Source organism: Anopheles arabiensis, chromosome 3 (genome assembly GCF_016920715.1).
Source record: "Anopheles arabiensis isolate DONGOLA chromosome 3, AaraD3, whole genome shotgun sequence".
Taxonomy (NCBI): domain Eukaryota; kingdom Metazoa; phylum Arthropoda; class Insecta; order Diptera; family Culicidae; genus Anopheles; species Anopheles arabiensis.
The window spans coordinates 25,747,643-25,772,076 of record NC_053518.1 but is presented as its reverse complement, the minus strand read 5'-3'; the positions used below and the strand labels follow the sequence as shown (position 1 = coordinate 25,772,076).

The following is a 24,434-nucleotide window of genomic DNA, read 5'->3' as shown; positions in this document are numbered from 1 at the left end:
AAAAGAGTAAGCAGCACAAAATGTTTCGTAAATCATCAAACAACATTCGAGCGCAGAAGCTGTTCCTTCGGGACAGCGGGACAGCGAAAAAGGAACCGTTTACCATTTGCTAGGGGAAGCGTTAGCTTCCGGCAACACACACACGCGCGTACGTGAAGGTTGATGATGTTTTCAATTTCGGAGTCGAAGGCAAGCAATGCACGCCTCCAGGTGGGGAACACTAGCGTAATTTTCAAAGCAACTTCGCTTGCAGACACCTTCCAAGTAGGGCGGAGAAATTTGCCATGCCCCTTTTTTCGGTGGAAATTGATTTCCCTTCGGCTGTCGTTTGGTGTTTTCATCGCGTTTTCCGCTAACCAGTGTAGCCCTGTGGCTGGCTGTGCATGCATGTGTGTAAAAAAATGGTAAAGTCCTACTATTGGAAGGAACACACTTTCCATTTTCATATATTCAATTTGTTTTCTCGTTGTGTTCTCGGATCTTCTTCGCTTGGTTCCTGTTTCAGCACAAAACAGTGTGTAGCGTGTGTGTTTTTTTTGCTCTGGTTGTTCCCTTCAGGCAATACATTGTATCGCTTGTTCATCATGTATGTTCTTCTTCGTGCGTTTTGCTTGCAAAAGCCAGTGAAGCGACCAAGTGCTTCTCCGTTTCTTACTGTATCATGTTTCATTTACTGTCAATAGACACTGGAAGCAGCAGCGCGCGGAGGGGAAGAACACAGAGGAGTGTGAGTGTGGGCTTGATTCGAAATATTCGGATGTTTTCAACCGAACACACAAACTCGCTATCTGTATCCATTTTCGCTGTACGGTTGTTAAGGTAAGAAACGGGCACGAAACAAAACAGAAAACGGCGCCACCAGGTAGCACCTTCCGATCGGGTGACGGTAATAAGAGAACCGTTCTTTACCCCCCATCACACCCGAAGGGCGTCAGCAATGGTAATGCAATGTGAACCTTACCTTCCCGTAAACATGATCGATCAAAGTCTTGGAGGGATGTAGCAGCGCGTCTGGGTGAGCTGGGCTGCGAGTTGTTGATGTGATTGTCAATATTTCCCGGCTGCCTGGGGGAACGATACACGCCTTGTGGAGGGCAGCGTTCTAGATGTCTTCATCAGGAGGGTAGTCGACTCTTTGAAGAATTTACAAACATCATGCCATACACGAACCGTGGGAAAAAGCTAGCACCTTCGCCAAAAAAAAAAGGCTTCAAGAAAGCAAAGCTCCAAACGTTCATACACGGTTTGTCTCCGTGGAAGGAGGAGGGTTGCCAACTCCATAAAGATTGTTCACCGTGCGCATACATGGTAGAGTTTGTGTTTGCTTTATTGAGTTGCTTAAATCAAGTTACCGATATAATATTGAACAGTATTTGCGCTTGGCACAGCGAGCGAGGGTGATGAGCATTTTGGGAGACGACAAAACGAGCAGGCTCCGTATGAAAATGGGACGGCACGGCAAGGGTTCGACGTCTTTCCAGTGCTGTTGACTCTGGCGCTCGAACTTTTGTGACGGGAAGGGGTGGAACTATTTGCATGGAAAAGGTTTTCCCGGTCCTGGTTGGTTCCGTTTGTACCCCGTTCCGTTTCTTTGGCTGTGCTGTAATGAAGCCGTTCCAGTGCTGATGAAGCACTGGCGTGCTGTCGCTTTTTACGAAAGTTTACGACTTGTGTTTAAGAAGAGGTCCCAAGGTAAGGTTGTTTACATTTGCTCGTTCGTTGCATGTGTAAGCGAAATGGGGTTTCGTTGGAGCGCTGGAGCAGGGAGCGGTGGGTTTCTGGGTGTTTGAAGTGAGTTGTTTGAACGGGTTTCATGTAATGGTAAAGGTACGTTACAGGCCGAAAGCCGGTTCTAGGAACACTAGTGGAGAATGGGTGTATGTATGTTTTTATGGCATACCAGGGACAGTTTCGATGGGTGATTAATTCGGAGAGTAGGGATGAGAAGCGGGGAAGGTATAACTTTGTAGAATGTGGACCAGTATTTCATCAACTGTCAGGGTCAGCAGAGTTGGACAGACATTCGCAAACTAGGTTGTTTGATATCGCATTCCTTTGAAATTGCATTTTACACCGCATCCAACGTAGACAAGAGATGAATTTTGAACGTAAGCTTTTTCCACGTTCTGAAGATTTTATGAATATTGTGGTGCAGTTTCAATAGGAACAAATTGCATTACGTCTGTACAAGAGTAACTTTTAAAAGGATCGATGAAATGTGCGTCGAAGCACAATATGACTGTGGCCAATAGTGTTTAATAAACAGTACATAAGCTAACTCATCAAACACATATTACTTTACTCGGCTTGAGGTTTGAATATGCTTTTTGTCGATCTAAAATGTTGCATAGACATAGAGGATGCTTCCAAAACTATATATAACAGTTGTGAATATGCTTCAAGTAGCTATCTGTAATAGTTGTTTTAAGCTGCAAGAAATAAAGCTTTAATATATTTGAGCGAAGGTTCGAAGATATTTGTCAGCTTCTCGAAGAACACTCTGACGTGACTCCAGAAGTGATGCATTCTTGTTATTGAAAGAATTAATGAATCAGAGCTGGCAAAACATATCGAACAAATCACCCATAACCTACCTAAAAGAAATAAAACAAGCTACGGCAGCGATCCACTGGAACGATCCACTGGATCACAACGATCAAACAGTTGTAACAAGACTGATAATTGGATTGAATAAAGCACATGCTTGGAGAGCATTTGGACATTGTACTTTCAAACCATTAAAATGAAATTGAAAAGCTTTTGAAATTTTTAAATGACACTAATTTCCACAAACAAATTTAGGATGTATATGAGTAAATATATATTTATAAAAACATAATTTAAATGGAAAAGCACAAGAATTCATTTTTTTACCCTTTATTATCATAGCAATAAGAATTCTTGTATTTTTTTCTTTTTTTTCAGTTGTTTTTTTCTTTTTTTACCTCAACTATCTTTGCCCTTAACACTAGTCTCTCAATCTTTGTTTTTTCTCTTCCTTTTTTGCAATTTTAACACCTTGTAAATTACGAGAGGTTTAAAGCGCTCGTACCTTGAATGCACCAAGTTGTGCACGTATGGATGTTATGTTATGTTTATTTTGTATACCAATCCTTTAAACCGCTATCAAATATTTATGAAAGTGATAATGATTCCTAACGATGTGATGTTTAAGCTATACTAAATCGTTTGATTAACTTGTGCCTTTCCTGTTGCAAAGTTCGCTAGGTTGTACATAGAAATCTTTAAATCTGATCCTTAATTATGGTACGGGTCATCGTACTGCGTTTCCTGTGTAGACTTTATTACTTTGGGTACAGATTAAAAACGTCTTATCCTGGTATGTTGTTATTACACAATCCTGCCTTATCTTTTTCCGACATTTCCTTTACCTTAAATTTGTATCTGAGCGTTAAGTTTGAAAATGTGATCATTAAAGCGATCGCTCGTAAAGAGAAATTGAGTTAAATAAATTTTATCAAATTTATGAATAAGTCGCGTTCGAAATAGTAATGTTTAAAAAAAACAATGATTACTGATTTTATTTTATCAATTCTTTACTCCACAAAACCTCTCCCGAACAGGACATGAAGCTGCGCCAGATCGTGACGATGGGCTCGCAGGACACGCTCGAGGAGAAAACCGTCACCGTGTGCTACGGGGCCGACTTTGTCAACGTCAACTTTATCAACTTTTGCTGTACGCGCAAGGAAATTGCTCGGGTAAGTATAGTCGAGTGTTGGCAGAATCCTTATTAGGCTGGACCGAAACCAAATCAATTTGCCGTCCGCGTTCCAGGGGGTTTTTGCGAAGGGAAAACGAATTTCGAATCGCGTTTCCTGGTTTCGGCTTTCGCCTTCCTGCTGTCGAAGCCGATTAAGGGCTTTTACACCGCCAAAGCCATACGGTACGCCGAGCGGTGTTAAGTTGGCGCACAAAGTGTGCGGCTTAAAAGTGAGTAGAAACCGTCGAACGCCTTGATTGAGAAAACTCATCATCACCCATCGAAGAAGTGTACGACTGAGTAAGTGGGTGCAGGGATAGCAGCAGCAGCAACAACAACAGAAAAAAGGCAAAAGGTCTCTTGAGCAAAGCAATCGTAAAGAGAGCTCGAAGAGGTCCATTGAAATTCAACAATTTTCTTTCCGCCCCAAAATAAAAACACTCCCGTTTTCGCACGCAGTTTTAGAGAAGATTTCCCACTGAACTGGAGGGCGCGTTTTTTTGGTTTTGTTTTGTTTTCATACTACACGTTCTAAAGTAAAACAAAACAGACGCACTTCTACTACCATCATCATCACTAGATGATGGCGATGATGATGTCGTTTTTTTCAGTGCGTTTGCCTCCGCGTTACACTGAACGGAACGGCAGCGCACGGTGAGCGCTAGATGCTTTCGAATTAAATTGCTAGCATTCGTGCCTGGGATTCAATATTCATGAAAGTTTTCATTTACCCCACTCCCATCCCGTAGAAGGAGAGCTTTTTTTTGTTGTTTTTATTATACGATTCAACCCTCGGCACCGCTTGCCACTGAGCAGCGAGCATATGCTGGCCATCGAACCTACAGCAAGTGGCTGACGCGCCTATCGCGCGCGCGTATACCACCGGAAGCGGAAGTTCGTTCTACTTGTGCCCGGGCGAAAAGGAAAATGAACAGCGCCCGTGGTTTCGCAGAAGAAGGTGTTGAAGGGTGGGTTTGCCGGTCGGTATCGTTTCGAGTTGTCATTTCAAAGTGCCTTTCGGGAGCAGGAAGTAGTGCCGAGTGTGTCGGGGACAGGCACGATAGTATAGTTGGGGGACATCCTCGTGCAATGCTCGTTTGTTTCATCGGCCGCTGGGGACGTGTTCATTTACTACCGATGTTTTCCCTACCCGTCTCGAAGGTATAGGTTGTGCTGATAGCTTGAATGGTTTGTGGGTGTTTTTCTTCTGCTCCGGCTAGTGGGAGGAAATAAAATGGAATAAAAGGTTATTTCCACCTGCTGCTCTTTTCTTGGCGTTTGCTGGCGCTTTTTCGTATAGTTGTAAAATACTAAACAGCAAAGCTTGCCAAATGATATGGTTGTGAACAACTGTTTTAGTAGTTGTAGTTACAACATAGTAGCTAGAAGAAACATTGGCTTCAACGTTCAATAAAAAGAAAATAATTCATTTCTTGACACGTGAAGGTAATACAATTTTTTGCACCTATTTAAAAGGGCTCTTTAAGAGCTGTCACTGCTTGCGGGCTTAATGTCACACCGCACAACGACCACTTGTCTTTCTTCACTTCATCCCTCTCCCCTCAACCATTCTCCACAATACTTCAAAACTTGTCCTTTAAATGAAGGGCCCAGCTCGAGCAACTCTGCCCCCTTCCCCGGGGACCATTGGTTAATTGAAATATCGGGCCCCTTTACGTTCCCAGCCCTATGCGATCACCGCACGGAGTTTGGTGAACAAAAAAAAAAAAAAAGGTGATGAAATTTTGATGGACCTTTAGGCGACGGCTTTGCGCGCGCGTCGGGCGCGTATTGCTTTCCAAGTTTGTGTGGCACAAAGTTTGTTCCGAACCCTAGAGACCCGGGAGACAAACAAAATGGCAACGCGAAATTGTGAAAAGAAAAGAAGAAACCACCCAGCTGGCAGCGTGTGGCCGCGTCGATGTAAACTTTTCAGTCATCCCCTCCTCCCTCCCACCCCTCCTTCCCTTTCTCTGCCTTTCGGCCCACGCTACTCTGTTACCCGATGGGGCATTTTTACAACCATTCAGGTGTTGGTGGAGATGGATGGCTCGCAATAACGCCATCACAGCCAGCAATTGAAAGGAATGCTTCCGAGAACAATTGACGTGGAAGGTGACACAACTTTTTCCCTAGCTAAATCCTTTCCTCCCTTTTTTTTTTTTGGAGAAAGCTAACACAAAAGGCTGGGTAAAGTGAGTGAGTGATTGCAGAGAATGTAAATGTTCTCCGCAAAGGGGCTTAGCGCGAGATGTCTCAATTGGACATTAATTGGACGGTTGGTAGGGTTTAAGTTTGTTCGAGATGCTTGTAGTTCATATTTGAAGTGTGACACGTGCTTAAAATTAGCAATCCTAGCGCTTGTTTCACACAAAGCAAATGACTTTGATGTTCGGGTGGAAACTTTCCCGTACGCACGAAACCAAGCTCGCGTAGCAAGCGAAAGCGGCACCACGCTTTGTTGTAGGATTAGGCGCGTTTACGCGTACACCGCGAGCAGCTCGCTGCGGAATGTGCCGCTGAATGTGCTGAGGGTAAGCGCGCAGCCGAATCGACAGCGAAAGCGTAAGCCATAGTAATAATAAACAAAATCTACACTTAATGGCAAACGGTTAGCACTTGGAACTTTCGGATCAAAGAACGTCGACAAAACCATGCCCCGGGGGGGGGGCACCCATCCTTCGCCATGTGAAAACCAAAGCTTTCCCTTTTACCACCCCATCCTGCTCGATTCGCATTCGAATTAAGCGCACCGGGGTGGTGGGAGAGAAGGATTAAGAATGAAAATAGAAACCTTATCGTACCATTTTTGTTTTGTTTTGCTTTCAATCTAGTTTGCTTTCCCTTCTCCGCTACACACCACAGTACAGTCGCGCTTGAAAGGCAGCCCAACACCACCCGGCACACCGTATGTTAAAGGGCGGTTTCGATCGGGGAAGACGGTCCCTTGGTCGGCGTTGCTTAACGCGCGTCATGTTTTTATCAAGATGCCGCGCCCTTCACGCACCCGGCTCGATGGTGTCGCATTCCACAGACGGAAAACTTATAATCACCCTCAACTGGGTGAGCTTTTTTTTCGTTGTCTTATTCAAATCATGCCCGGGCCCGTTAGGAAAAAAGTTTTGTGTTGCTGTTGTTGATTTTTGCTCATAAATCCTTTCGGGGTTGCATGGTAAAGAAGATGGTACCGGCGGTGCATTGCTTTAGCGAACGTTAACACTCACGAGAATTTTCCCGTAACACGACGGGTGGTGTGTGCTGTACGTTTTCAGTGAATTAAGTAATTTTTTTGCCGCCCAACTCAAGACCGGAGGAGTAATCGCTTGTAAAATGGAAGCAATTAAAGCTTATATCCCTGTTTTGATTGAAGTGAGGTTGTGTGTGTGTGTGTTTGTTGAAGTACAGCGAAATGTTAATTTATTAATTTTGACTCCGCATTGGCCTTACAAACTTTCTTGATTTATTGGGTTTGCAATAGCAAAGTGGTTTGAAGGAATTTTCAACGCTTTTATAGAGGTTCATGGAAAAAAGGTTGAAATATAGCAGCCGAAACACAAGACCCTAGTTAAGTTAGCCATCTAATCCAACTTGAAAAGAAGACTTTTTACTGAAATGACCATCATTTCAGCGATAAACAATGCCAAATTGCATTTCCATTTCAATCCTTTTATGTTGAACTTTTTTATTAGGTGGAATTTTGCTACTTGTTGAGATCTATTTGATTGGAGCGTGTCTAGACTATAGTGAGTTATGTTTTATAGTATGGTGTATTTGTTTCAAGAGCCACACTTCTGAGGAATTTATACTATGCCATTTTGTCATGTTATTGCTAGTCAGAAGCTTGACTTAGTGTCAACAGCAGTAGCCTTTTTTGCAAAGTGTGTTAGTTGTTTTCCTTGAAAGCATTTGACAAGGTGGATATTATTCCATTCTGTTTCACCGTCATTGGAACATTTTTTTTCTTGTAGAATTGCGTGTACTACATTTTCCAGGAAGCTTCCAAGCGATGTATTTTTACGTATTCTATATATTGTTTTTTTTAAACGACAAGTTAAACACTTAGAGTCTGTAAAGTATTTTATATTCCTTGATATAGGATTTTTATCATTTATGAATTGTGATTTCTGAACCACACAGTGTTAATCATCTTAACTATTTGGATTCTAAACCAGGGTAAATTACATTAAAAGTTCCATAACAGATTACTCCATTATATTACAAATGGTAAGACAAGGACCGTGAAAAATAATGACTGATGACTAGTCGTCAACGACAGCCCCAGACGATTTGTCCGTAAAAAGATGGTTCTGTTTTATCCACCACGGCGAGGCACATGGTTAGTTCGGGAAACCAGCGCTGTGCGCTACAACGATGGGCAAGTCCTGGAAATCGATCATTGCTGTGTTGATTTGCCCCGACAGGGATAATTCACACTTCCCTGCACGCTGACCTTTGGCTAACCTTTCCATTCCGGCGGTGGGTAGCGCTTTCCGTTTGGTAGCCTCGGGCAACAAGGAAAATAAGCAACCCATCATTTATGTGGCTCGCTGTACGGGCCCGGGTTGAAGCTTGTTTGTATTGCACGGAAGCGAGAAAGGACAAGGGAACGAAACGAAACAAGCGCTGGAGATATCTTCACCAGCGCCAAGAATACCTTCCACAAAGAAGAGAAACAGGGGAGAAACACATTGAGACAGTTTGAGAACCATCATCGGCGTACAATCGTCGTACCCGACCAATGGGAAGCTTCTAGGCACGGCCGAGAGAACGAGGACAATAAACAATATAAGCTTCTTTTTACGATTCAATCACGGTGTCGCAGCGGGGTCAGTTTTCCTCCCGATGGCCGCGGGCAATTCCGCGACGACACCGACCGACCGAGTGCGGCCACCCAGCAGGCAGTGGACGAGATTGAATCGATTGACTCTGTGCCAGGGCAAGCAAACGTTTTCCTGCTGACCCTGGCCAGAAGTGGGAGCGTTTGGGTACTGCGTGTGTGTGTGTGGCCTTCTTTCCGCCGTCCGAAGAGCGAAGGAGGATAATTTCCCCTTAGTGCTCAGCAGTGGGATAGAAACAAAACCCACTTACACAAACACATACACACACACAAGAGAAAAAAAAACATTTCCGGCGGAACCCTTTTGCGCGCTTGGCTGCAGTGGCCAACTTTTCCAACCATCACGTCGGACAGAAAACAGTAAAGGACAAACGTTTCATAAAGCTCGCCAGCCGAAGTGGTTGTCGTTGATCAGTAGTTCACGTTATCATTCCCTTTCTCTGTGTCCTTGCTGCAGTAAGCTCGTTATGGTTTACGGCAGTGTGTGTGTGTGCATGATATATTTTACTTAAATCCGGCAACCGCTTCAGACGCCCGGAAGAGCAACGGCCATGATCGATGGAAGGTTGAGCTCCGGGGCACGAAGACGACGACTACGACGATGATGATGATGATGATGGGTTGCCATCCTCGGTTATTTTTGAGAGCAGCAACACCATGAGGCGTCGAGTGGGCAACAGTAGCAACAAAAACAACAACAACATCAACAACAACACATATGACTAATAAACCCGCAGGAAAATGTGGGCTAATAGTCGGGTTGGTGGGCTTGAAATGGATGCATTCGTAACGAGGCGGCCGGCAGCAGTACTGTGTGTGTGTGTGTGTGTGTGTGTGTGTGTGTTTATTGTCCATTTTATCGTTCCTTTGCATAACCATCTTGACCAGCGGAAAGGCAACGAAGTGCGGGCAAAGGCAGAAAGGGGGAAGCAAAGGAACAGTCTATTATATCTATAAAACAGTCTTAGATCATCCTGACACGCAGTGCTACCCCCGACACGATTGACAATATGCCTTTGACATGGTGATAAAGTTGAGATTTTCCAGCAAACTGTCCTCCAGGGGAATCCATATTTATGTGGCATTTGACCATGATGGATGGGCTGTGTATCGCCGTGTGTATCTTTTACGAGGGCTATCGTTATCGTTGCCGTTACAACAGCAAAGTTGTATGGAGCACAAGGACTGGGGCGTTAGACGTGTAATGGTATGGTAGGAGCGGCATTATGGGATTTTGGATGGAGAAACCAAAGCTGGTCGATGAAAAGCGGTCAATTATTCAAAGACGAAAATTGACTGTGGTTGGGAAGGTTGTTTGGCCACTTGCACAACATAGAGCGAGTTAAATGCCTTTATTTTATTATGGGATTGCTCTCATCTCGTATCGAAATAGTTAGTGCAATTCGTACCAAAATGGAATACTTCGCAGCGAGAGCTAAAATGAATTCTTACGAATGTGTTTTCTTTTAGAAAAAATTAATACTAAAATCTGTTTATATTGCCAATTTAAATCATAAATACGCGAGTGCGTATTATGTTGCGATTTTCCTGTATTTTTAAAACAATACCCTGAGGTAAGCATGTCATTCATTCATCACAAATACGTGGAATAAGATTTTTTTTCTTTTCTTGGATGTTGGAAAGGTGATATTTTGTTTGTCATTTAGACATGAAATGAATGAACATGAAGTAAAGTATTGGAGTAGAGCAATTGCAAAACAACTCGCAGATTTATAGCCTATTAGTATTTTAGTTGTCAACTCAAAAATCATGTTTTTAGCGGAATATTCTAACAACTAGTAACAATATGATTGATGATATATTGTAAACAACAGACGAGAAAACAAAACAACAAAAACGCAACAAAATTACATGTATAATCTTAATCTTGAAGAGAGAAAAAACAATGCTTGTAAAACAAAAAACAGCGATAGAATGGCTTATCCCTTTTGGGGGAGGTTTGTTTTTCGTCTGTCGTTGTGATATCTGGCTTTGTTTGTGCTTTGTAGCGATGTTCGTTTTCTTTCTCTTTCGTCTCAAAAATATAAAAGAAAAAGAAAAGACAAACGAAGATAAAATAAAAAAGGATTCACGTTTCATGCGCAAAGCAATGCTATGTTATTGTACTTTTCCTGCTGTCACGACAACAAGCATCGTTTGTTGGTTTTGTGGAGCTACGCAACCGTGATGTGCCCCATAAACGTCATTATACGTACGGCGTACGAAATGGTTGTCCCTCTGGCAAATGGAAAAGCTCATTTTTTTCATGCTTGCTCTACTTCCTTGCCGCACCATGTTATCAAAATGAACGTTGGAGAGGGATGTTTGTAGCATTCCCTGTTGTCGGAAAATGATGATTACGAGTAAAAAATGATGCACGATGACGAAGAGTAATGAAACGACGGAACTTATTATCCTTTTCGCTTTTTATACGAATTTTGACGATTGTTTCTCTCCGCCGTGGAACCGACCGTATGCAGCAGTGCAGTGCGATGTTATGCGTTTTTCCCTTGACAGCTTTTGGTCGCTACATAATCATAACTCCAGTTCCGGGCGGTATAAGCACCAGCTTAAACTCACCGTACTCGAGGAGACTTGGGAATGCTTCATTTTATGCCTTCCTCAAAGAGCTCAATTCAAGTAGTGCCGCAATGATACTGTTTCCACTTGCATGATGTAATTAAAATGCACACCATTAGAGCCTTGCAGCCACAAGGTATGTTAGAATCCCTGGGACCCGTTGTGGAAATGAAGGGTAAATGGAACAAACCGAAAGCTTGCTTTCGATCATCATCATCTGTCCGTTGACCGCACGTCATCGTACCCGTCGGTTTTATAACGCTCGTTTTGCATCAGAGTGTTTACGTCCGATTGTAGCACGTAAACAATCATTTCCAACTACTATCCGTGCTGTTGCTACTCGTTTTGATGACATTCAGTCACGAAACAGGACCGATTTGTTTGTTGCGTTTCTTAACCAGCAACGAGCGCATGGAGAGCCACTTGTCGAACGAATTAGTGTCGTCCGTGTGCTGTTCGAGACTTGGGACGTGTCTTTTTCTTCGATGTGTGCAGGAAGAAGTATCCAGAAGCTATGGGTAAATAGACATAAGCTAGGGCGTGCTTGTAATCAAGCAAAACAAAAAAAATCAAAACCGTCTTACAACGTTGTAATGAAATAGATAAAAAAACTGCTTAATAAGAATTTCGTATTCTGCAAAGCGGCTGGGAGAGCTTCTTTTGTTTAAGAAATTTAATGTAGAAACCGCTCTACCAGGCAAAAAAAACGTTCTAATTATGACCGATTTTATTTTCAATTACACAACGCCGGTCGCTGTTGTATTCCCTCAGGTCTTGTTAATGAGAATGGCGGATGGAAATAATGTCTCTTTTCGGTGATGAGTTTCCATACCCTTGTACTTGAATAATAGGTAAAGTTGCTGTAATGACTTGAGCTGCTTACTGTAATTTATTTCACATCCATCATTTGCTAAGCCACTGCATCTGATACATTCAATGGTTTGTTTCGTGGACTTGTTCAAGTGAAACATTTTGATCAAATATTACATCAAATATTGAAACAGAATCAAAGCACAGTGCTACATTGAATTGTTTTATTATGCTTAGCTCCCATCTACATTTTAAGCCGATTCATAATAAATGAGTTCGGGAAATGAAAAGTGTGAAAGTATTTGAGCTCCGGAAATGATGCTGGAAGGCATTTTAAATGAAGGAAACAGAGCAATCAATAATTTGTAACGCCATTCTGCGGTACAGATTTGAGAATATTTAGCTAAACATAATTCATAACAATTTGCTTAAGAAGTGTTTTAAAATTTGAGCTCAATTTCAATTGTTAGAAATCATTTTATTCTAACGAATTTGGAGTATAAACCACTTACACACGTAAGCGTAACACGTGTCAAAATGATTTACATTATTAGCACCATGTTAACAAGGTTTTGAATAATTGCTGCTGCTATAGTTAATAATGTTACTAATAAATTGGTAAGTTCGCTTACAACGTCTAAGCAGTTCGCCATCGCTTTTGGTTTGCCTATTTAGGCAAACTTTAAACGCCCGAAACTTTCCACCTTAATGTCTTAATGTCACCGGCAGGGAAGCATTACCACAGCATTAGTGTTATAGCGTGGCAGGTCGGGCAAAGTGTAGAGTGTTGCGACTTGAACACTATCCGGCCCATGTTTTTACCACCACCTATGGCTACCTTTGCCCTTTCCGGTTGTTTTGGTGCCTGCGGAAAGGAATCATCTCGAAAGTTGATTAATGAAGAAAGTTAAATAATTAATTTAATGTTTATCTGCCCTTGGGAAGTTTCTCTCCCCTTCTCATTTCGGCTGCGGCCTGTGCTGATCCGAGAAACTAAACGATGGGCCAAGGGAGAAGGACCTTTTCGTGGACGCAATTTTGGGGCGGGCGACCGAAAGAAGCAACCACATTTGAAAATTTGGATGGATTTTGCTGCCGGCAAAGTGATTGTCTTTGCTAAGCCTTCTGCAAAACCACGGCGAAACGATAGGCTGGGGGATAATTTTTGGTACATTGTTGCGTTAGGCTAATGAGTCTTTGTTTGTTGCTTGGGTGAGAAAGTTGCGCGTGGAATATATTGCGACAGCGATGGCGTTCCTTTTTCGTGCGATAGTTTGAACGGCTCCCCTCTGGCTTGAGGAGAAAATCCAATTATCATGGTGCGAAAAATTCACGCACTGCCCCTTGTGGGGTAGAGAATTTTAATTACATTTGCACTACTTATTGGGAAAAAGCGCGGCTAAATTCACGCGCAAAATGTTGCCCCACCGTTCGGCGCCGTCGACTGAGTGCAGGTAGAACGGAAACAATTCCGCTAAATGCTTTCCAACGCACCGGCTAGGCGGCAGCGTGCAAAGCAAACCTGACCAACCATCGTCCAAAATTCATCGTGACACTGCTGCCGAGCATAATTTCTCAGCCAGCCGGGCCGTCCTTGCTGGCCAGAGCGTAGAGCTGTACCGGATGCGACACAGACAGGTGATGACGGGGCTCGCGCACGGGAACAGCGGGTGCATTTAAAACGGGGGTTCAATTTAGCCCGGCTCTAACAAAGCCATCATCACCTGCGAAAACACACGCATTTCGCGCAAAAGCTAAACGGGCCGGGAAAAGGGAGTTGCTTGTTTGGGTCGTTCCGGTGGAAAATGTGTGCTCTCAACCGTACCGACGTCTGACGACACCGGCCCACGCTGCCAGCACGCACCGAGCGCGGGGAAATTAACGGGGTAGGAGGATTGAAGATGGCGTGTGTTCGCCTGCCAACCTTAAATAGGAATCTAGTCTACTGGTATCTGGCAGGCTGTCAGTAGCAGAGCAGGCACCAGCAGAACGACGAGACATGCCGTGTCCAAACAGTGCCATAGACAAGCTTCTGGGACGGAAGCGTTGCTTGATGCCGTGAGAGGCCCACTGTCGGAACCGGAAATATGCGTCTTCATACGCACAAAACTGCTAGCAGTGTTGTCGCCTCGGCATATGGGCCAAGGGATGCGGCCTCGGGTCAGTGTTCGGAAAGGATGGACGAGAAATCGATTCACATAACTTTACGTGAATCATTATTGATTTTTTTATTTTCATGGGTCATGTAATAATTAGTATCATTGTTGTACTAAAAAACAATCATTTTACTTTTCTGTGATCATGCTCTCAACTTCAAAAGCATTTCATTATTAGGGTAAAAGACAATTCAAATAAGCTAATTTTAGCGTTATATCAAATTGTTTGCACACATTATTACTCATCTGGTTGCTGTAATAGCAGAACATCAGAAGACTTAATGACGAATAAATACAAGAAAAAGGACCAAGTGCCTCTGAATAAGAAGATAAAATAATTAGAATATGATGTATTGTAAATTGTATAAAACCTCAAATTTTCCCCCGGTTTATGGCAAATAATTGCAATTTATGGCAATTGAATATGATACCATAATAAATAAGCACAAGCCTAATAAAATTCAATAGATATTTCTATGTATAAATCTGCCAATAGGATAGTCTAATGGTAGACAACCTAGACCTAGCAATCTCTCTGGTCAAAAACTACAATAATATTTGAGGCTTTTCATTTCAATATCAGTTGAAAGACTAGTGATACTCCATTAACTTGTTTAAGGTTGCCGTCCCCTGGCGTAAGGTGAAACTACTTCATTGGAAGCATGATTAAAAGCTTGAAAGCGCGCGGAAGGTATGATGGTACCGTTCAGAAACGCATAACAAGCTGCTAGATGCCCGGCCTGTGCGACGTTGGCTTCTGACGCGTACATACAGCCGTCACCTGCATGAACGGCGAGTAAACTGTGCCCTAAAGGATTTCCAATTTCATACATCTAACCCGGGGGCGATCATACGCAGTGCTGTGAAAGGCACGGAAAAAACGGTCGCGCATAAACACAACCGTGAGTTGCAGCTTGCGTTGTATGTAGGTGTGCTGGGTGGCAATGAATTCCTGCTAGTTAGCCCGCTGTTAGTGCTGGTGGCCCATGACAATGCACTGGAGACAACTGGAGCCAGGAAGGTGTATCCGGTGGGCAGGACGGTACCCTTGTTTCTTGCCGCTTTGCGTGAGTAGGGTCAAACCGGGATAAAGAGGTTGATGAGTATCGGATTAATTTAGAATCACTTCAATCAACAACTTTCCCGTGGTGGTAGGGGAGATGCAAGTGAGTGTTGGAGCGGTAATAGAGGTGGAGCGCAGAACACCTTTACCGGGCGCAGAACTGGCAAGCGTTTGAGGGTAATAGGATTATGGATCCTTTTAAAACTGGGAAGGGCAATTATTTAAATGGCAGTGGAAGTGATGAGTCGGCGTTGTTGCGATGGAATAGCGTGTGCCAACCCTTGCGGGTGCCAGGCGTCGTTCACATTTGTTCTAGTAATTGAGCAAATGCGCGTTCGAGCTACCATGGAAACGTTATTTTCGTTCCAAGTAGATCAGCTATTAAATGAATGTTAAAGCTCTTTTTACCCCTTAATACCGATTCTTTCTCCCTCTCTCTTTAAATTTTGTTGCTGCAAAGTGTAAACCCTCCGGCAACTGGTCTGCACCGGTTTACATAACGTAGCTTCCTTCCTGTCTCACCATCATTCCCGTTCCTTGGCCCTGGGGCACTATTAGTCAAGTGGAAAACAGAGCGCTTGCAAAACTTTCGCCGTGTACTTCGGTATTTTAATTCGATTGGAAAGTTGCTGCTACTTCCTTTGCAGATAAAACGCTTTCGCCGGAACGCTTTTTCTTTCTCTCTCTCTGTCCCTCTCTCCACAAAAATGGTCGCTTTGGTCTTTCCGGGCTCCTCTACTGACCGCTAATCACTACCACTATACTCCCTCGGTTTTGAAACCTTTCAGTCCGTTCCCGGGGTTGCAGGAACAAACATGTTGCGCGCAGAGTCCCGGGAACCTGGGCAGAAAAAGTGTGCTACGAAGAACCTCGTGGATCGCGGGTGGCGTTGGTTCTTCTGGGCTGATTGCAGTTACAGTTGTGGGCACGCTGCAGTGGTTAAAATGGTTAAAGGGAAAGGAAAACTTTTTCAACTACTGCTTGGCTTGTTACAAACTGCGGGTATTATAGTATACAGTCGATTACCTAAGTATATGTGTTGTAAAAACGAGATGATCGTTGTAGAATGTTGAGTTCATTTTGTAGCGAAAAACGTATCGTGTTGAGCTATTAAAATGCAATCAACCAACGTACGAATAAAATGTTTAACCGAAAATTGTGAATAACTTAAGCGACTTCCTGTTTCAAGTTAATCAAAATGCAATTAGAAGAATGTGCTGCATTTATAAGGCAGTTAAAACACTGTGAATCTAAAGCGAATGCGTTGAAGTTGTTGCACTATGCTACAAAACTACATTGCACTGTATGGTACCGATGGTACGTGCATGTACTCACACACTTCTCCGCTAGCAATTACGCCCGGATGGAGGTAGAAGGTTCTGTGTAATGTTTTTCTTGCTGGCATGCCTCTACAATCGCTCCACTAAACCGCACAACCCATGGCTTCAGCACCATCCGCCCCGGGTGGTGGGATGACTTTCCGCAAAAATGTGAAACCAAAACTGACCAACTTTTCTGTCTGTGTGCACGTCGAAAGTTTTTCTTTCCTCGCTGATACCGTCGTACCTCCCGCACTGCCTGAAGTCAGTTTCCAACCTTTGCCAACCATCCCGGGAATGGTAGTTCAATTTACATTGCACACACACACACACACAAAGCACGACGGCAAAGGGGCACATGCAGAGCGTGGATAGATATTGCCAACTTGCAGTGCCTTTGCAGAATGGGACATCCGGCGGACGGCTAGATAAACATTGATGTAGGTCAGGTATTGGTGGTGGAAGGTGGGGGGATGGCAATGCTAGGATGCAAAAGGGAAAACGTGTCCCATTGTCCATTACTGTCCGGTTGCTACCTTCCGAGTCCGGCACTGTTTTCTGTACTACTTTTTCGTTGCTCTTTTCAGTGGGTGTGGACCTCATTCGCTAGTCCATTCGTTTGACTTTACTTCCGACGTGCGGGCTGGGCAGGGGTGTGTGTGTGTGTCTGTGTTTAGGTAGGAGGACGGGCACTTTTTATTTCCACGAAACTTCACACAGTGGCCACACACACACACAGGTGACGCGGGGAACTCTTCTAACGATATTTCATTTAGCACATGCTAAGCATTTTCCGTTTCACCGCCAGATAGTAGCGGAGTCGATGACAGCGTTTTAGTTTTGTGACCTGCAATCATTGAGTCGAACTGTGTTATTTTTGTTCCCTGCACTCGCGTGTCTGTCTGGTGAAATATTTATCTTCCAGCAGCTGCAGGAACTCTGTCCTTACCTGTGGACACAACTGTCAATGAAAGCAAGTTAGCTGGTCGCATGCAATGGCTAGTCAAGAAGTAGCCCTATAAATGGTTAGGGTATGGAATTCTCTTGAAGTTAGTTTGACCGTAGCTGTCAACTCTTCTAAGGATACTTAAATATAGAAAATGTCGTAGAGTAGCTTGCATGGGTTTGACATATTAGAACATTATACGGTAGCCTTTGCTTGGCAATAGCTTTTACATTTTTAGTATTTTAAAGTCTCCAAGTATCTTTTTAAGACTGTTACACATTTAAACTCGAAGGTTCTTCGTTTTTACAGCAGCATTAACCCATTCTCTCTCTCTCTCTCCAATAAAAAACGAATCAATAATGCATGCGGGCTCAACCTATCGAACCTTTCGTTCCATGGAACTCATCACTACGGGCTACAATTTTTCAACCCCATCCTTATGATGCTCACACGGTAATGTGCAACACACGCACAAGCATAACTAACGAATCAAACGCTCGTCAGAAAGGGTAGATACTGCTCCCAGTGGGCTTGTAGTTGTTTTTTTTGCTTATATTTTCTACACTGCTGCAATATTTCTCCACCCGCTCAATTTAACTGATGAGCTGCGAAATTGTGCAGGCCCGCGGGTTTGACGTGGAAATTGTGAGGAAAAATCAATAACACCGGGCACCACCGCGCGGGGTTCGATTCACTACACTTCAATACACTTTGCCCCTTTGCTAACGCACACACACACACACACACACTCACACCGCCGGGAATTCGATTATTTCCTCGCGGTAGCAACGAGCCGCAGGAAGGCCGCAGTGATGTATGTGGCCACATGCAACCCCGTAGCCGGATCCATATTTAACCGACCAGCTTTTCACGCGTCAGAACAGTTCGGAGCTGTGTGTGTATGTGTGGGTCTGTGTATCCTGGTTAAATAAGGCAGCAACGCATCCCTGTGGCTTATTATGTGTGCGGCGGCGGCGGCGGCAGCAGTTGCGGCCCTTAGGTCCAGCCGTACCCAATGACGTCAGTGAAACTCTCGCCAGTGCACGCCATTACGCGGAACGTTCTTATCTGCCAGTCCTCCCTGTTCTCTGCAGCCGCCCCCTTCCTTTTGCTCCTTTTCATCACACTGCCGAGCATAATCGTGCGCGCAAACCACACCGACAGAACCCAGGCCAGCTAAAAAATGGCACTAATTAAAAGTTTCATTTCGCGGTCGTGTGGCTCGGTTGGGCGGAGGGGTTGGGTGAGCTTTTTTGTTGTTTTGTTTTCGCTATTGCTGCTGCTGTTCCGGTAGTTTGTTTTTCTTTTGGAAATAAATATACTAAACTGCTAGAGAGTGAGGCCGCTTTGAGCGGCCATCAAGGTTCATCTGACGCGGTTTTTGTGTGGAAAGCTTCGGTTGCAGAAAAAGTGTTTGGGTAGCAACATTTTTGCAGAATTTAGAAAAAAAATGTATCTAACTTGAGCCTGTTTTGAAGCGTGTAATTACAACCAATTTTTGAACTATGATACAAACTTTGACGTATTGAGGGTGCTCTATTTAGCTTTAAATATTATTTATTTTTTATTCGAGTTGGAAAGCTGAAATGAAAAACGCCTCACATCCCTATTTGCACTGCAAATATCGTACCGCAACTAGCAGCACTTAATGAAACACCTAATCAAACACCGAGAGCGGGGAGAAGGAAACGTGTGTCACGGTTGTTGTACTATTTATTTAACGCTCAACTCTAATGTTTTTATCTCGTCCGTTTATACTTCTCCATCTACCCGGCGGGGTACCGAACAGACATTAATTATATCTAACGCGCACACACCCTCTTACCTTTACACACATTCTCTATATCTCCCCGTTACCGCAGCTGTGGTGCGACGAGCTGATCCGGATGGCGTACAACTTGACCCAGCTGAACGGTCCGGCGATCATGTTTCTCCAGAAGGCGTACACCAAACTTTGCCTGCAGGTCGACAAGAGTGGCAAGATTCCGGTAAAGAAGTAAGTAGGACCCTTTTTTTCTTCTTCTTGCACCTTTTTACACTCCGCACCATTTACTCGAAAGTTGGCCCCATCTTCCCGTTGGGCCCTTTGGGAGGCTGCCGGCGCTTGCCACAGAGCCAATCATCTTTGGCACTTTGGGATCGGACTCGCGGACGCGGACGGTGGAAGCAAAGTACGAAAGCAAAATTGCTGAAGAGATGATTAAGACAACCCCGCAGTGGACGTAAAGAAATATTTGCATTTCCCCTCCGTTTTTTTTTTTTCGGAGCGGGGCAGTTTTCCTGACTGTACGACTTCATTTTGTAAAAAATGCGATGGCAGCGGGTGGAATGGACGGATGGCCCTTTTTCTGTTTTCCTTTTTTGGTTGCCTTCGGGGTGTTCCTTTTCTCGCGCTTTCTTTCCCTTTCTCTCTCTCTCTCTCTCCGCTTTTCATTTCCACTTGCTGGCTTTTGCTGTTGCATTTGCTTGAGTAAAGTGACCGGAAATGGGTTCCCGGGAGTGGTTTTGATTTTATTTTTTCTTACATCCACAGCCGGTATCGTCCGGAACACGCGCGATGTTATTTTAATTTTCAACTTGTACCCCACTCGACAGCGGAGGACACTTTTGACTCGTGTCCGATGGATGTTTGCAGTTGTGATTTGCACTTTGCTCTCTCTCTCTCTCTCTCTCTCTCTCTCTCTCTCTCTCTCTCTCTCTCTCTCCCTTTTTTCTGCCCCCTCCAGAGCTACTTCTTTCCCACCGGTGAGTGGCAAAACGTTGACTGTTTGATTTGACTTTCCGACATATTTTTTTTAACTCTCACGCTCTGTTTCCCGACACGGTGGAGCAGTGGAAAGTGCACAGATGTAAAAATATAAAATTTGTCCTATTTTTATTACCATTTCAATATCGTTTCTTCCCTTTTGCCCCCGCCTCGGCAGGGGTAGGAAGCGGCGCGCAATTGCTAATACGACCGGAAACGCGATGTGGAACAATTTTCTCACTCACCATCTCGCGGACCCGTGCATATTAATTTATCGTATCAAATTAGGTCGCTTAGGAAATGACGATGTGGTTGTGTTACCATATCTGTTTGTTTTTTTTTTGTGTTGCTCCACTTTCCCCACACTTTCATCTCGAACGCTTCGATGAAAGGTCCGTGTCCTTATGAGAGTTGGTGGGGCATGGTTGCTTCTGCCACTGGGAAATGCTGCCTTTGAATGCTGCTGGCATTAGTGACGTTTGCGGTTGGTTGAAAAGGGGAAATTTACATAATTTCCGCCCCGTGGCACAATCTGGAACACTCGGGCTTGGGTGAAGTTGGAGTGTGGCTGGATATAAAAATTAATGCTTTCCCAAGCCCTGCATCCCTGCAGGGACGCCACTGGGACACTGGCACAGACTTTGAAGCGTGATGCAATGTTTGGTGGAATTGGAGTGGAATATTAGGTTAATTTTTGAAAGATAGCGATTTTGAAAGAGCGGAAAAGTTGGAGAAGGAGGGAATTTTATATAAATTAAATTCTAATTTGCTTCGTAAGAATATTCGCTAGAGAAAAAATACATTCAATAAGATTATGATGTGATTAGGAAGGCAAACATTAATTCATGTATAATATCAATCATATATTTCTGAACTTGTTTCTTGGAATTAATGAGATGTAAAGTTTAATTATCGTTATAGCCATTAGAATTAACCAAATTCAAACTTAAAAGTACTTAAAAGTCATATCAGTACTTAAAAGAAATGCTTTGCAGTCTAGGCATTACTGGGAATGAAAAAAAACAATAATTGCAAGAAGGGCTTAAATTGTAGAAGAAGCTTGTAAACATGATACAATTAATTAGATGAAAGGATTCAGTTAGATTGCTTAACTTTTTGGGCTTAATCTAGGGACTGAAACTAAAATTTAATCACATTGGATGGGCTGGCGTTGCAACATGTGGAGATAATGTGAAAACCCCTCAATGAAGCTTATAATAAAACAAGCTAGGATGAATTCACTTGGAATGGCGTATTTATGCTGCTACGAATAAAACAACGGCCTAAACAGCTGTGGAAAAGCTTTCCACACAAACGGCAAGCACACTATCTGTTCCTTTATTTACTTTCTCCTATTTCTGAACCGATTCACTGGAAGAACGCACTTTACGCGGCTTCAAGTATTGCTACAGCGCTCGGTTAAGAACAGGCTCGCCATCCCGGAACCTTATTCAAATTCCAATAGCTTTCCAAAGAGCAAAAATCGAGTTCGGAAATCGATTTCACGTCCAATTCGAAGTAACCGAACGTTCGCCACTTCAACGACCATTCATTACGATTGGCGCTGAGGCGTGGCAATGCAGTGTGCGACCTTCCAATACCAAAACTAAAAAAATCGTAGATGTATGGCTGAAAGCCACCCAAAATGAAATGCATTGCAATGAGATCAGTGGTGAAAGGGAAAGGTCAGCGAAAAACATACGATCGGGACCTTTTTCGACGAGCGTTTTTGGGTAGCAAATTCGCAAATAACGCGCCCGCACACACACGCACATGCACACAGAACAAATATAGAAACTGGGCACAAAAAGGGTGGCTAGATAATCTATCTAACGGGCTGCCGATAGGGATGATATATGGACACATAAAACCAGTCCGCGTGCGGTGTACGTGTGTCTTTCAGGCCAGTCATAAGGTCGTGCCCACACACACACATACACACACGCACACGCACACACAGCTACTGCACGCCCGGATGGATCGGAAAAGGGAAAAGCCCTATTGGCTGTGGGGGTTTCCTTCATCCGAATGGCTTTAGCGAAAAGACTTTCTCAACAGGCAAATACTTGCCGGGTGTGTGTACGTGTATGTGTGTGTGTGCGGGTTAATAAATGGGTTCGGTCAACCGGAACACGAGAATTACATTAGCGCAGGTGATCGATCGGCAGCCGGAAGGTCGAAGCTATGATAGCCCGGGAAGTCCTTTCGATTCGCTGGGTTCACCGCCGTCGGTTTGGCCATGGCTTTCCGGTAGTGTCACTTCCTGGTTCTAATTCAATCGATGAGTCGGTAGTTTCCGTGGTTTCCTCGGGTCGGTCCATATCAATGCCAATGGAAGTCACGGACGGTGGTCGCGTTTGTTGTGCTTGCTACGTAAATAAACATCAGGTGACAGCTGATGACATTGTGTGTTTGTGTGTTTTGTTTTGTACCTTCGTTAACAGAGCTGTTTTGGACGTTGAAATATGTATTGATTGCCTACAGTTGAGCTTCGTTAGTGTGGCTTAGTGTACAATTGGGTACAATTTAAGATCCATCTTTTATTTACTCATCTATGTTTCATATTAGCTTAAAGTAAATGTGTAAGCTTTATCTTTGGAAGTTGTTATGATTTTACCACACGGAGGTTTTTATGATTATTTAATGGAAGGTTCCAAATGTTTTATGGATGGTTCTAGATGTTTTAAGAAAACTTTTGCTTTGGATTTTTTTAAACATTTATCTGTTTTCTATTTCTAGTCAACAAGCTGAAATGTCAGCCTGTCAGTGGAACAATATTTATCATCCGGATCGTTTCCATTTGACAAATACGTTCCACCACATGTGTAAAAAGAAGGATGCATTTTAAAATTGTCTTAATGTCTTTTTACTTTTTTTCTTGAATGGGTTATAGTACTTTAAATTAGTTTTGAAATATCGATTCAATAGTAAGTAAGTAAGTAAGTAAGTAATTTATTGATTTCTTTTGTAACAATATTCCACGAATTATACATTGGTTCCGATCGATTGACCTCTACTGAATAACCTGATGGTTATAACGCTTTGCGTATTTGGATTGAAATATCGATTCAATAAATTTTTAACTTTTTCTGAAACAATATTTATACTTCAGCTTAAAAAATTCAATACTATCTCCTGATTCAAAGAGGTAAGATCGAGCCTACCTCGATTCGGCGTTTGTTTATATTTTTTCATCGAACATCTTGAAATCATGTCTGGTCAGGACTGACCTATTTGCCTAACGACAAATAAACAATATATAAGATGTTTCCGTTGTTCTATTTGATGTTTATTTTTCCTACTATGATTTTAAATATTTGGTATTTTATGAAATTTTAAATGAATAAGATCAAAATCTAAAATGGATTCTAAAACAATTAAGTCATGCTATCAACAGGCTTTGTCATGTACACATTGCAATGATTTCTAACTAGAATCTAGATGCTACACAATACTACATGATGTTAAAATCTGTGCTTTATTGTTGGGTACACTTTAAACTTTTTTTGATAATATTGTTTATTGAAGGTCTACCTTTTGCTATTTACCTTCTGTGGTAAAAATATAAACGCAGTATCTTGATGAATACAACCACTAACAAAATATAGTAATGCTCAAGGACAAGCTTCAATAGCGTCATCTTTTTGCTCCCTTTAACATACATTCTACCAACCAGATGGTTTGTGATTTTCGATATTGGCGAAAAAAAAACTAAGGAGAGACAAAATCACTCAACGCGCGGAAACCTGACAGGACACTTCTTTAGGAAACTGTGTTTTTTTTTGCTTCGGGAGGCACGCATTGCTACCGAGCACAAGGGCGCTGGGCGATGCGACACAACAAGTTATGCAAAGTCACGCAAATTGAGGGAAACCATGAAAAAGAGGTTCCAAGGTTGTGTATCCCAGGGATATGCTTCAATGGGTGGCTCGCGCGCGTTCATCATCGGTTCACATTGTCGTGGGAAACTGGGAAATGACGGGAATCCTACCGGTACCTCAACTGATGCTTCAGTACAAAAAAATATGAACCAGGCTGCAAAAACCTTTTTCGCTGACGCAAGTGAACGTTTCCTCGTGTCGCACACACTCTCTCTCTCTCCCTCTTTTGACGTCCAGTTTTAATGCACCAGCAACGAGCGTGTACTATCGCGCCGAAATGAGAAAATAGGTTGGCAGATTGGGTGTTTTGCTGTCGTAGCACCAGCAGCAGCAGCACTTTTTCCTTCTCACATTGCCCGCTTGGACGGTGGC

At 43.3% G+C, this 24,434-nt stretch overlaps 1 protein-coding gene across 2 annotated transcripts in view; it reads left to right on the top strand.

The window, feature by feature from the left end:
- Window positions 1-24,434, top strand: part of LOC120900378 (1-phosphatidylinositol 4,5-bisphosphate phosphodiesterase classes I and II) — a 78,072-nt gene that overhangs the window by 36,530 nt on the left and 17,108 nt on the right. For both annotated transcript variants that reach the window (XM_040307277.1, XM_040307278.1), the window contains exons 3-4: window positions 3,585-3,722; window positions 19,298-19,431. In XM_040307277.1, the coding sequence (XP_040163211.1) occupies window positions 3,585-3,722; window positions 19,298-19,431 (272 nt within the window). The remainder of the gene's footprint in view (window positions 1-3,584; window positions 3,723-19,297; window positions 19,432-24,434) is intronic.